Genomic DNA, 14,209 nt, shown 5'->3' on the forward strand with positions numbered 1-14,209 from the left:
TCTTGAGTCTTTGAATTCAGTGGGAAGCATCTCCGACTACTCCCTATCAGGCTAGTACTCGGGCAGTTTTGCTCTCTCTAGGACGATGTTCCCACACTGGTAACATCTCCATAATCCTGTTCCAGCAGGTACACGGGCAGTTTCTGTTACCCTCGAGTCTTTGAACTCGGCGGGAAGCATCTCTGACTACTCCCTATCAGGCTAGTGCTCGGGCAGTTTTGCTCTCCCTGGGACAGTGTTCCCACCCTGGTAACATCTCCGTGATCCTGTCCCAGTAGGTACCTGGACTGTTTCTGTTACCCTCGAGCCTTTGAACTCGGCTGAAAGCATCTCCGACTACTCCCTATTAGGCTAGTACTCGGGCAGTTTTGCTCTCCCTAGGATGGTGTTCCCACCCTGGTAACATCTCTGAGATCCTGTTCTGCCAGGTACATGGGCTGTTTCTGTTACCCTCGAGCTTTTGAACTGGCGGGAAGCATCTCTGACTACTCCCTATCAGGCTAGTACTCAGGCAGTTTTGTTCTCCCTGGGATGGTGTTCCCACCCTTGTAACATCTCCGTGATCCTGTCCCGGCAGGTACACAGGCAGTTTCTGTTACCCTCGAGCCTTTGAACTGGGCGGGAAGCATCTCTGACTTCTCCTTATCAGGCTAGTACTCGGGCAGTTTTGCTCTCCTTGGGATGGTGTTCCCACCCTGGTAACATCTCTGTGATCCTATTCTGGTAGGTACACGGGCAGTTTCTGTTATCCTCGAGCCTTTGAACTTGGCAGGAAGCATCTCCGACTACTCTATATTAGGCTAGTACTCGGGTAGTTTTGCTCTCCCTAGGACGGTGTTCCCACCCTGGTAACATCTCCCATGATTCTGTTCTGGCAGGTACACGAGCAGTTTCTATTATTCTCGTGCCTTTGAACTCGGCAAGAAGCATCCCCGACTACTCCCTATCAGGCTAGTACTCGGGCTGCTTAGTTCTTCTTGGTACACTACTCCCACATGGTAGGAGAAACCGCAAATTGTCACCTACGGACTGGCACTCGATCAACTTATGATTATGGATCACAAGTCCAAGCCATGAACAAACGGCGCCTACATCCAGGCACGTCATGTGTATACGACATTCCGCATTCCCGAACTCGTGCAATTACAGAATATTACGAGTATGCGAGGATTGAAGACTATATACTAGAAGATATCATACATCCCAAGAAGTGACAAAAGTTTCATACAAATCAAGTTTCTACATCAAAGTACACAACTACTTCCTCGAGGATTTCTTCTTTGAGGCATCTTTTAACCATATTGGAACTTGTTTCAATCGTTCCAACTAGGACCTTGAGTCCACAAAGCCAGGATGAGGGGGCTGCACCATATCTTTGACAATTCGAGCTGCCTCCTCCAGGTCAAAGATCTCTTGATCCCTCCTCTCCTTGTCGCGGTTCAGCTTCTGGATGGTGTACATGTTCTCAACAAGCTTTTTGTCAGTCCCATCCAACTGCTGTTCGATGGTTTTCTTGTACTCTTCGAGATCTGCATTTGATTGTTGCAGTTCTGCACAATCTTGAAGAGCTTGATCGCTCTCTCCTGTAGAGCAAGATCACAAAGCATTTAAAACAAAAGAGAAACAATAATAGTACAAGTACTATTTAGAATCCTCAGAATAGATACTCACTCTGGACTTGAGCCAGTTCCACCTGGTACTGGCTAGAAGTACTCACAGCGCCAGGGCCTCCACCACTCTCGTGAGCAGCAGCCAACTGCCTCCCGAGCTCGGCAATGACAGCATCTTTTTCTTCAAGTTCCTGCTTCAGCACAGGAACCTGCTAGAGTCTTTCAGACTTCACAGCTAAAATTGATGATTTGACTCAGGAGCGCAAGATTACTCTTTGCATATCCAGACACAAGAGTTATACAAAAATATTGCCACGAAGGCATCAATGCGACTACATATAATGAAGCAAGACTTTACCTTATGGTGTTTATACACTCGACACAGTGAGTTCAACATTCTGTTGCACAAATCATCCTCAAGGAGATCGTCCTCGATCAGCCCAACTGGGATCTCATCCACCAGCTCAGGATGAGACATCTCGGGGACTGAAGTCCCGAGTGGATCTGACCCCGGGGGTGGCGTGCCTTAACAAGTAGACGGTTCTGCCGATCCATCAGGATCCCTATATTCCGCCTCTTCCATATTCGCCGTTTTAGCAGCAGGAGAGGGAGGTTAAATCCTTGCCGGAGCAGGCGTTCCCGCATCGGGTGCTGCCTTATCTGTGGCATCATTCATGGGGCCCTGAGCCGAAGCAGTCGACGGTACTCCAAACGACTGCAGCAGCAGCAGGCTCAACTCGGCAACACTCCTGCATTACACAAAATCAAAAGGAACCCATGATTCATCTGGAAAAGTATCAACTACTTTTCAGGTAAAAAATTTACGTCTTTGCCCTTTTGATGATAAGTTTCCTAGGTACTTGCAGCCCCCTCCGTGCTGGACCGGTACTGGCTGCTGGACTCGGAGCAGGAGTGGAGGTATTCTGAGTACCCTCAGCACCACTCATGCTCTGGCCCAAAGTTGGGCCAGGAGCACTCGAAGGGGCCGGATCTCTAGAATACCACACAAAGTCAGAAACTACTCATGACAAATACAATCACAGTTCATCATGAGGGACTAACATTTGCTCGCGGCTTTCGCGTGAAGGATTATTTCTTCCGCGTGGCTGACGACCACCGTCCCCTGATGACTCGTCTAATGATGTCAGTGGATTTTCTTCAATTATTGGCGCATCTTCAAGACTGATGGCCACAGGTTGGTGGAAAGTTCCTTGGCTCTTTGTGGTAACAGAGTCGGGGATGGGTGCATCGCTCTTGAACACCACCACATCTGCCTTCACAAGACAAGAAGTTCATGATGAAACCACTCGAGAAACTCATATAGGCTACAAAAAGTAGTCAAAGAAGTCATATCTCAGCAGAGATGGAGAATTTGTCGCCCGAAAGGCAGTGGGCACATACGAGACACTGAGCTGATCTGGAAATATGCTTCAGATTATCCTCTGTCCCGTAGCCCGCTCCATCGATTCTGTGGACAACCGGTTACTATCCTCAGTTCCTAGATACTGGAAGCAAAAATCTTGATGCCTCTGCAAAGGCTGGATTCTGTGCTGAGTGTAATTGAAGAGAATCGAGGCCACAGTGACTTTCATCTCTCTAAAGAAGACTGTGCGCTCCAACAGTTCCTCTACTTGGTCTCTAAAGTCAGTATTATACTTCAAAATCCACTCGCGAACATACACAGGTGGCGTAGCGGAAAACCTAGGCAGTGTAGGAGCAGGATTGCTATTGTAAAACCAACTGCCTTTCCACTCTGGATCTACATGGATTGCAGGCCATTCCAGGTATTTCTCAACCATTCCTGGACGTAGTTCCAAATTTGCGCACCCTATGCTATCCATCTCCTCAGCAGATGGCAATGGAGTCAAGGTGTATAAGCTCCGCAAGAACTCGAAATGGGGCTCAATCCCTAGAAAAGTTTCGCAGAAGTGTACAAACACAGCAATATGCAAAATTGATTGAGGGGTCAGGTGATGGATCAGAATCCCATAATAATACAGCAGGCCTTGCAGAAAATCACTAGCCGAAGGCGAAAGGCCGTGCTCCAAAAAAGTGGTAAACAAAACAATTTCTGAATCCTCAGGAGGTGGGGAAACCTCCCCTAGGGCACTCCGCCACCGGATTCCACCTTTCGATTGCAGAAAAAATCTCTAAACCATAACTTGCAAATCGCCTTCAGTGCACTTACTTTGCACCCAAGATGATTCTTCTTCTGCTGGTTTGTCCTCTTCGCGCTTCCGCTTTTCCCCACAGCTGGAATCTGCAGGATTCGCCATCCCAAAATCCTAAGGTCTCCTGACGCTCGGGGGCTAGGATTATTGAGGGATTGCTGCACTGCTCTACTGGGATGCTAAGGAGCCAAGGAAGGTGCAGGCACAAGCGAAGGTTACTAGATTGGCTTTTATAAACCTAATCAGTGGCAGTCTTGTAAATAAAATGGAATGCCAAGCGGTATGTTTCCTGTTTAAGTATATATCAGGTCAGTTTTCCAGGGATAATATTCCAAAAAAATAAAGGATGATCTGGCACATATAAATGAAAGTCACCCTAGATATGCCACGACGTCTGAGATCTTTTTTCCAAATTCTGGGATTTGGATACAAGGCTCGGGGGCTATTGGGTACGTGGCAAAAGGAATTTGTTTTTCAAAAAATATTTGAGAAACATTTGATTCAACATTTAAGATGGACCCTCAGCCTGAATTCCTCGATTCAACCTAAGGCTCGGGGGCTACTCCAGCCAAAATGGACGAAGGATGACGATGACTACCTAAAGTCATTTGAAACGCACAAGTAAAAGCAAAAGGAATGAAAAAAAAATTCACCATGAGACCGTGAAGAAGGTTACGGCCTATATATCGCTTATGATGATGGTAAGACATGGATGTCATATATGCACAGTACCACATCCTGTAGTCTAATATCAATCATTTGATATAATAAATCATTGCTCCTATCAATGCCTAAAAATCTTACATAATATTTTTTTGCAGGAATCACTGGATTGCTTTCCAACTACACCCAAAGCTTGGAAGGGTCCTGGTATTCGACTCCTTAGATTGGCCAAAGAAGACATACGAAGAATTCACAGATATCCTAGGATTGTGAGTGAATTTCTTATCTTTCCTATATACATCATGATAATTTCTCCATAGAAGTATACATATATAAATTAACTTTCCATTTCTTTCTTTTTAAAATAGGGCTTACCGATACTATATTTTTATAAAAGAGGATCTCATCCCGCTGACAGGATAAAGGAAATGACTATGCGCACACACTTCTCGTGCTACAAGCAACCTTACGGTTCCATGTACTGTGGCTACTACATGTGCGAGCATATGGGGGTGCAAGGGAGATACACTACTGATCCCGAACGTGTAAGGGCCTACTCTTTATTAGGGATAGATGCATGTATGTATATTGTTTTTTTACTGTAACTAACACTTGCTTAATTTTTCCATGGCATCAATAATTGTATATTCACCCGGAAAGGCACTCTACCCAGCTCCACGAGAAACAACTTCTATATGTAGTCGACAATTTGTGTCGTTTCATTCTGCATGAAGTGGCCAATGTGAAGGGAAAATTCTTTCACGAAGTACAAGAATTAGCAACGAAGGATAAATACATTGGACTTCATGAGTGGCACAATCAAGTGCACCGTGCCGCCCCAGTAGCATTCCTAGGGAATATGGGAAAAACATGTATTCAATATGCACTTTAATGATATACTCTAATGATATTTTATTTTTATATAATTTAATTTTGTATGCGTAAGCATTTTTATCTAACATATTCCACGTCTTGATCGTGGACAAGCTTGATGGATCAAAATTGATCGGAATCCAAATTTTAAAAATTAGCGGGAAACAAAATAAAAAATTTTAAATTTGAATCGGTGAATTTTTGGCAGGCTGGGAATCCATTTCCAGGGGCGGGCCATGCCCTCACCCTCCCTAGGAAATCCATTTTTAGGGGCGGGTGAGGGGGTGACCCGCCCCTGAAAATTGATTTGTAGGGGCTGACCCGCCCCTACAAAAGCGTCCGCCCCTGGAAATGGATTTTCAGGGGCGGGGTACTCTACCCGTCCTTGAAAAAGGTATTTTTAGCTGTGAAAACTAGCAATGGGGGCGCTAAAGGTTTTTACCCGTGCCCTAAAAATACTTTGTGTAGTAGTGCCTATCGCTTCTCAAGAGTTATCATCAACCACGGAAGAAGACGATGCAGCACATCTCAAGGAAGCCCCTCCTACATATGATGAAATAGTATGTTTTCTGACAGAAAGCCAATTTATACTCGTATCGGACCTTTTCTTTTGATTTCGTCCATTCAACAACTGTCCCAGATATCGATAATAGTAAGGGTGGTTGACTCATCCCTAACAAAGAAAAATGCCATTAATAACGTAGAGAAAGAAAACATCGCTGGAACCATCGGCAATTCCTGAAGCTATGCCAGATGTTCCTTTTGCATCAGGCTAGTCTCAGTAGGAAGTGTCATCATACAGTTGCCAAGAGTGTCATATTAGCTTGACACTAGAATGGCATAGTCACTCTCAGTGCACAGTGTCATGGCACAGTTTCATAGACAACTTACATCATTAAATAGTGCAATAGTTGTATGATCAAATGTGCCAGGACTTAACGAAGACCAGCCTCAGTGGGAGTGTCATCCCCGTGTCGTGCCTTGGCAACCGTGCCACGAGAGTGGGTCATTGTGATGGCTCGGGTCATCTCTCTCCTCTTAACTCTGTTGCCAAATCAACAATTTTGCTGATGTGTCATAGTCTTTAATATCTATGACACTCTTATGACACTAGCACTGAGACTGGCCTCAACTTTGGTAGCAGTTACCCTGTATGAGAAGGACGCCCACTGCTAGAGAAAGGGGCATTCGTCCCTACCGTTAGTACCTGCTGCAAATTAAACTGGTACTAATGTGAACATTTAGTACTAATGTGAACATTTAGTACCGGGCCTATACAACAGTGCCCACGTGATTCTTTTAGTACCGGCTGGAGCCACTAGCCGGCACTAAAGTGATGATGAGGAATACAAATACGAATGCTAGATACGAATATGAATATGTAAATAGCTACGGATATGAATTCGAATTAAAACTAAAAAGAAAAAGAAAAGAAACATAAGCAAACAAATAAAAAAAGAAATTAGTACCAGCTGGTAATACCAGGTATTACAAACTGCCACCCCAACAGCCCCTGCATGGCGAGTAGTTAGTACAGGTGGGTATTACCGACCGGTACTAAACATTCAATTTAATACTGGTCAGGCGGTACCAGGCACGGAACCGGTACTAACAGGGGTTCCAGCCCGGTACAAATGCTCAATTCTGTAGCAGTGGCCTGAAAAGAGTATGAATTCTCCACTTCTCATATTTCTTTTTAACTCATTCCATTGGCTAACTTTTATTTCTATTCTTTGCAGGAATAAGACACTCCCTCAAGCAGCCTCGTCTCTTTCGATACAGATGAAACGACCAATGGATAAGAGACAAACTCTTGGCAGATTCCCAATCACTACTACAAAAACGTTGATTTATCCTGGTTGGGAAACCGCTGTTGTCCCGGTTTCCCAACCGGGAACGCCAGTCCGGGACAAAAGGGGGTGCCCTTTTGTCCCGGGTCTGGCAACCGGGACAGAAGAGGACCTTTTGTCCCGGTTGGTAACACCAACCGGGACAAAAGGTGCAGCTAGCGCCCACGTGGCTGGCGCACCCTTTTGTCCCGGTTGGTGTTACCAACCGGGACAAAATGTCTCTTTTTTTTTCATGTTTTTCTTTTCTCAATTCTTTTTCTATTTCAATTATACTTTTGCATTTCAATTAAACTTATGTATTGGAATTCAGTGTGTATGATCTCCACTAATATATACATATATATATAGTTACTTATATAATATTTTTCCTAGATAGTTTTCATATATAAATTAATTCACTTATATATATATGTATACACACATCTATACATGTGAATTCCTTTACATATGAAAATGTCTAGGACCAATATTATATAAATATATATATACACATATATATTATTGGAGTGCTTATATATATAATACATACATACTCCATCATATTTGCATAGGTATATTCGTTCTTAATTACATAGTAGAATTCGCCTTTTGGAAATTTAATACATACATACATACTCATAAATAGAAATTTAATACATAGACACACATATATATTTACATAGTTATATTCGTTCTTAATTACATATATACGCGTATATTGTCATATTTGCTGTGATTGTCAATATTAGATATTCCATCGTAGTAGAATTCGCCTTTTGGATCGAGGACTTGCTCAACAATAAATCCGGAGAATTGTTCTTGAATCGCCATAATCTTTTCCTCCGGTATGAGTTTATCGCGCATCTCCCCGACCTATGGAAAAATGGGATAATTAATTTCGACTAATTAAAATACGAGTTCAAATATTAACAAATTTTTTACTTACTTCCTCCTCCCAATATGTCCAGCCCTTTGGAGGACCTACCAGACCATGGATGTTCTCGCATACATAGTATGCGCACAATACAGTGCCTGGTTTCTGCCTCATACACTTTAAGAGAGAAGAAATTATCAGGTATTTACATGAATATATAATAAAACTAATGAATCGTGCAATGAATCATCCAAGTGCGTACCGGAAAATCTGTCTTGATCTTCAATTCCTTGTCAAATTTGCCTGGATGATTTTTAGCGAATTCTTTCCAAACCCTGTGCATGATTAGAACAATTATAGTCAAGTAACAAAGTGATTCAAATTATCGGTCACCGACGGAGTAGTGGTAGAATTACTTTTTCATCATGTTAAGAAGATTTTCGTATTGTTCTGGAGGTCTCCTCAATGAGTCCATAACCACGAGTAGGCTCTTCTCGGGAATTATGACAATTAGGACCCAGTGTTCACTGCAAGATTATACGGAGGCAGTTCTTGGTAGTTAAGGTTTAAACAATTCGATTACAGAATAGAAAGAGTTAGACGGAAGGAATCACTCACGCAAAGTTGTAAGGAAACAATATCATTTGCTTGTTGTGATAAACGCTTATGTACTTGAACAACATTTGGAATATCTCATCGGTATTGTCGCGTAGAAGCCTCCAATTACAAGTAATTGGGTCGATGAAGCTGAGGTGAGAGTATCCCTTTCTTCTGCAAGTATGTATCTCCATTCTACATGATACCGAATAAATCAAGAGATCAGTATGTTGAGATCATGCAAAACAATACGTAAGGAGAGTAAAATACTTACAGAACCCACAAGGCGACCATAGAGATGTCGAGGGCCTCCTGATGGAATAGTTGGTAAATTTCTTCCCAGTTTATCCATAGAATGGCCTCCCCCCGTAAGAAATCGTCATCTTTAATCTTTGCGCCCTGCATGAAGATGCAATCGGCCATCGCACGCATGTAGTGCTGGTGCAGCTTATACATTTGCGTTGGAAGCACAGACACTACTTCGGGGGGTACAAGAGTTTTGCCGATCTCAAACGTCCATTTGACGACCACATCGGCCTTTGGAATATCTTCTCCCCCTGCAATCTGAGCGGCCGTCAGGTTTGATTCTTTCAAAAATGTAACAAAGTCTTGTTCTTGCGTCGTCTGTCCCACTACGAGAGGCTCTATTGATTGTTTCTTTTGGGCTCCGAGCTGTGGAACGTCAGACGACGACGACTTTGATTGTCTCTTCTTTTTCTCAGTAGTTTTGATAATTGTGCGTTCGTAGTCTGAAGGGGGGTCTCTCGGAATGAATTTTCTCTTATTTGCTTCTCACATTCCCTTAAAAAATTTCAAATCTATCGGATTTATCACTTTCTCGGGCTCCGGCTTCGGCTTCGGCTTGAAGTGCTCTTTAACTCTTTCTTGAGTTATCCGATCGCATTCTTCAAGGCTCATGTCCCAGGGTTTAATAGGAGCCTCCTTGGTTTTCTTCTTCTTTTCCTTCTTCTTTGGAGGCTCCTTAGCCGGTGCAGCTACCTTCTTTGCCGGCGGCCGTTTCTGCTTCTTTGCCGGCGGCGGAGGGGGTGACCATGGAGGCGACGGTGACGCTTGAGTGTTCATCGGTGCATGAGATGATGGTGATGGAGAATGTGCCGGTGAACCTTGCCGAGATAGTGCTGCCCTTGGGGAGTTTTGCGGAGATGCCGGTCTTGGAGAGGCATGCTGAGATGCCGGTCTTGGTGTTTGATCATCCGACTTTAGGACAATGTAGCGCTTATCCCATAGGATGTAGCCATGAATGGCTTCGGCTAGTGTCCTCTCCCCATCGCCTCCAGGAATATCAAGCTCGAGCGTCTCCCAACCCTGGCACACCTGCTCCATGCCAACTCTTGTGTATCTAGGCGGAATTTGCTGCCCGTGGTACACGTCGCCTGGTTCGGTTGGCATGGCGGTACCGTACGCAACAGTGAACATTAAGTTCTTAACGGCAGTCTGCAGGTCACAAGGTGTCCGGTGGGTGTTCTCATCCACTGGAAATCGCTGCGGGGCCGACGCTTCAACTGCGGCCTGGATCCCCGTGGGCTCGGCGGCGGCGACGTCTGTGGAAGCGCAGCTGCTTTTCCGCTGAGACAGGTGATCGGCTGCGACACTAGGCTCTGGAGGCAACGTTTGCGCTTGCTGTTGCTGGCTCATTGCTACGGCCACTTGGCGTTGAACCTCTTCCTCTAGTCTTTGATCGTGTGACATGAGCCATTCCTCTAGCCTTCGCAAGTGCTCCCGCTCATCATTCTTTCTTCTTTGCCGGCTTCTATATGACTCAATGTAATCCCTGAACCCATACTTCCACGGAACCACGCCTTTGCCTCTTGTGCGGCCCGGATGCTCTGGATTCCAAAGGGCGTAAGTCAGCTCGTCCCTCTCTCTATCCGGCTTGAATGTTCCCTCGGCCGCTGCTTGTATGGCCTCCTGTAGTCTCTGGGCTGCTCGCTGGATGTTTGGCCCATAGACGCAGTCACCAGTCAATGGGTCCAAGCTTCCCCCGTGACCATAAAACCAGGTCCTTGACCTTTCAGGCCAGTTCATGGTCGCAGGTTGGATGCCTCTGTCAAGCAGATCCTGCTCCATCTTCTCCCATTTGGGTACTGCAAGCTTGTAGCCTCCTTGGCCTAGAGTGTGATGGTACACTTTCTTCGAGGTGTTGTCTTTGGCCTTCTGCACCTTCTGAAGCCCAAGCTCTGAAGACTTGTATTCCACAAATGCATCCCAGTGACCCCTGAGCTTTTCGAGCTCGCCGGTAAATACGGGTGTGGTCCCGGTCTTGATATATTTCTTCGTCAAAATTTTCTTGAATGATCGTAGCTGTTCGGCCATCTTACTCAGGGTTCAGTGCTTGCATATCTCTTCGGATTCAGCTGGATCCGTGAAGTTTTTCTTAAGCTCCCGCCAGCACCATTCTTTTTCTCTTTCGGGTACCGCATCCCGTTCCTCGCTTGGATTGGAAGCTTTCCAGAGCTTGAAGCTGATCGGGATGTGGTCCCTGACAATACATCCGGATTGTCTTATGAATTTTTTGGCGGCAGCTTCTGGAGCGATCGGTTCGCCATCTGGACCAACTTCCGTTATAATGAACCGCCCTTCCAGTTTTTTTGTTGGGCCTCGCTTCGTCTTTTTCTGCTGCGACGATGATCCAGACGGCTATAAAAAAACATTCATAGTATTCATATAGATTCAGATGAAAATATGATTGTCACTACAAATAATTATAGTTGTGATATGTACATTAGCGCTTTGTTCAGCAGCAGCGTCATCCTGAATAGATGGTGCCTCAATTCCATCACCGGACATATTCAAATATATGTCGGTATTGCTGCCATCATCAGCTTGTTCAGCGACATCTCCTTGACCTTCGCCAATCATATTCAACAAGAACTCTTCTTCTTCCACGTCTGTGTCGCGGGTCCATCGTAACTAAAATATGAATACAAATAAAACCCTTAAAAAATTATCTAAATAATCCACATATTTGCGAGCATTTGACTAAGTACCGATCGATGGACGAGGTCGAGTAATATTCTCTAAGTAATTCAAGAAATGAACTTGAAATATTCTATCGATAATTTCACTAAGTACTGATCGATGGATGAGGTCGAGAAATATTTCACTAAGTAATTCAAGAAATATACATGAAATATTTAAAAGAAATTTAAACTCACTTTACACATACATACATACATACATTCATACATTTAAAAATTTGTAAATATACCTTTATTTACACAACAAATTATGATTTCACTCTTAACAACAAATTATGATTTCACGCTAAATAACATGAACTCTAAATTATGATTTCAAATTATGAGCATGTCCCAAAGTTACATGATTGATCGCTCTTATACTAGTTTACCATGCTTCTTAGTACACAATTCTCGTAATTTTCTAGACCTTCATTGATCCTGTACAATGCTAAATTAACCATATAATTTGCTACTTTCTTTGAATTGTGCCGATTTCATCAGGTTCTTTTGTTGTGGTTGATTTTATAGACTTAGGTCTAAGTAGCACGAAACTAAAAGTTTTTTTATTAGTAAATGTTATAGAAAATTTATGGATCCATGTTACTTACTTGCCAAGAGTTTTCTTTCTAGTAAATCGAAGTCAGCAATTTACGTCAATTAAGTTGGACCCTGAATGTTATTATAGTAAATTCATAGATTCATGTCAATTACTTATCAATAATTTTTCTCTCATGCAGATCATAATTAGAAAGTTATGTTAGTCATTGTTGTGGTACTGTGTAAGTCAGATTCAGGGTGAACACTATAATAGTTTTGTGAAGCCTCATTTCCTATTTGATGACCAAGCATCAATGCACCTACATTTGAGAGCAGCAGACAATGCAAGCATGGTGATTCTGTTATTAGTGCTCTGTGTTGGAGGGGACGAGATCGAGCTCTACCTTTGGGTACGCGGCGTGGGCTGGGATGGCCTGTAGCGGCGGGTCGACGGCGAGCAGGGGATGGTGGCGAGGGCATTACGGCGGCGGCGGTGGCTCTGGGCGGCGGCCCGTGAGGTCGGGGCCGGCTCTGGGCGGCGGCGAGACGTCGATGGTGGCGGTGCTCGGCTCGCGCGGTGGGGGGAGCAGGACGGCGGCGGCGGTGGCTCTGGGCGGCGGCGTGAGGTCGGGGCTCTGGGCGGCGGCGACGTCGATGGCGGCGGTGCTCGGCTCGCGCGGTGGGGGGAGCAGGACGGGCGCAGATGAGAAACCATGTGTTAGGAGAAGGGCGAAGGAGGAAGGAAATATATGGGGGGGGGGGCTTTTGTCCCGGGTGAAGCCACGACCCGGGACAAAAGGTCCTTTTGTCCCGGGTGGTGGCTTCACTCGGGACAAAAGGCCCCCCCTTTTGTCCCGGGTGAATCCACCACCCGGGACAAAAGGACCTTTTGTCCCGGGTCGTGGCTTCACCCGGGACAAAAGGGGTTTTTGGGCGGGCCGGTAAAATTCCCAGCCCGCGGCCCACCTTTAGTCCCGGGTGGATCTACCACCCGGGACAAAAGGGGCCCGTTTTCCCTCGTTCCCGCCTAATGTTATGTTTGTTTTTGTTTCTTTTTACTTCTCTTTTAAAATTGGCTTTCATTTGTTAATTCAGTTAATAAAATTATGATTCCAAAAATTATGGAACAAAATTTCTTATCTCTATATAAACTTGATACACGCAACAAAAATAATTAATTTTCATTCAAGTGATTGGGTCAATGAAATATCTAACTTTTTTGAAATCATATTTGTTATTTTGACCATGCAAAAATATATTAGGTGAAATTTTTTTTCAAACTGTTGCTTTTCGATAGAAAGTGGATTCTATCACGATATTAACGTTTAAAAAGTGAATTTTAGATAAAATTAAGCAATTTCATGATATTAATGAGTAGTGTGTGAGTTTGAGAGATAGTGTGTGTTAGTGAGATTGTGTGTGTTAGTGCGAGAGTATAGTGTGTTAATGTGAATGTAATTTCATGAAATAAATAAAATTAGTTGAGTAATCCATTATTGAATGAAAATTATAATTGAGTCTAGTAATTAATTGAAAAATATATAAAATAATATAAATAACACATAAAGTATAATTGTACAGTACATATATAATAAAAGTATTCGAATTGCGATTATGTTTTTATACAATAATATAAAATGATTCAAGTACATGAAGGATTAGCGGTAACAGACTTTCTCTTCACAAATGTCCCTTGATTATGATCACGGCGCAAGTATGGAGCATCATCATTGGCTAGCAGGATGCATGGATCAGCATTTACTTCGAAAGGTGGAATGGCAACAAAATTATTATATTCTTCTGAAAAGTCTATCTTGTCCTCCACTCCAACGATGTTTCTCTTTCCTGATAGAACTATGTGTCGCTTAGGCTCATCCTTTTGCTTGTTGATCCCCTTCTTTGGCTTGCTGGACATGTCCTTAATGTAGAAAACCTGAGCGACATCCTGGGCTAGGACAAATGGCTCGTCTCTATACCCAAGATTGTTGAGATCAACTATTGTCATCCCATACTCATCTTTTGTTACCCCTCCTCCAGATAGCTTAACCCATTGGCAACGAAATAGAGGCACCTT

The 14,209-nt window shown here is 43.9% G+C and overlaps 1 protein-coding gene across 6 annotated transcripts; it reads right to left on the minus strand.

Annotated features, from left to right (window-relative positions):
- Window positions 1–1,152: 1,152 nt before the first annotated feature.
- LOC120684349 lies at window positions 1,153–3,994 on the minus strand. Of its 6 annotated transcripts, XR_005679250.1 has the most exons (6): window positions 3,799–3,994; window positions 2,673–2,884; window positions 2,436–2,603; window positions 1,969–2,359; window positions 1,672–1,819; window positions 1,153–1,583 (listed from the first exon to the last, which is right to left on the minus strand). XR_005679250.1 is itself a non-coding variant. In XM_039966218.1 (5 exons), exons 3-5 carry the CDS (start codon window positions 2,086–2,088, stop codon window positions 1,327–1,329), a joined length of 507 nt encoding a protein of 168 aa, XP_039822152.1. In that variant the 5' UTR covers window positions 2,089–2,603; window positions 2,673–2,884; window positions 3,799–3,994; the 3' UTR covers window positions 1,153–1,326. The 6 variants fall into 6 exon arrangements, 4 of the variants coding, with proteins under 4 accessions (XP_039822152.1, XP_039822149.1, XP_039822151.1 ...); XR_005679249.1 differs by having other exon boundaries at window positions 1,969–2,603; window positions 2,673–2,880; XM_039966218.1 differs by having other exon boundaries at window positions 1,672–1,801; window positions 1,969–2,603.
- Between the last annotated feature and the right edge of the window lie 10,215 nt (window positions 3,995–14,209).

This window comes from Panicum virgatum, chromosome 8N (genome assembly GCF_016808335.1).
Source record: "Panicum virgatum strain AP13 chromosome 8N, P.virgatum_v5, whole genome shotgun sequence".
Classification (NCBI taxonomy): Eukaryota; Viridiplantae; Streptophyta; class Magnoliopsida; order Poales; family Poaceae; genus Panicum; species Panicum virgatum.

Coding starts and splice junctions, on each gene's coding strand:
- LOC120684349 (XM_039966217.1), bottom strand. CDS start 2,088: ATGTCTCATCCTGAGCTGGTGGATGAGATCCCAGTTGGGCTGATCGAG. Junction 1,820..1,968: donor GAGTGTATAAACACCATAAG/GTAAAGTCTTGC, acceptor AGACTCTAGCAG/GTTCCTGTGCTGAAGCAGGA. Junction 1,584..1,671: donor GGAACTGGCTCAAGTCCAGA/GTGAGTATCTAT, acceptor CTTGCTCTACAG/GAGAGAGCGATCAAGCTCTT.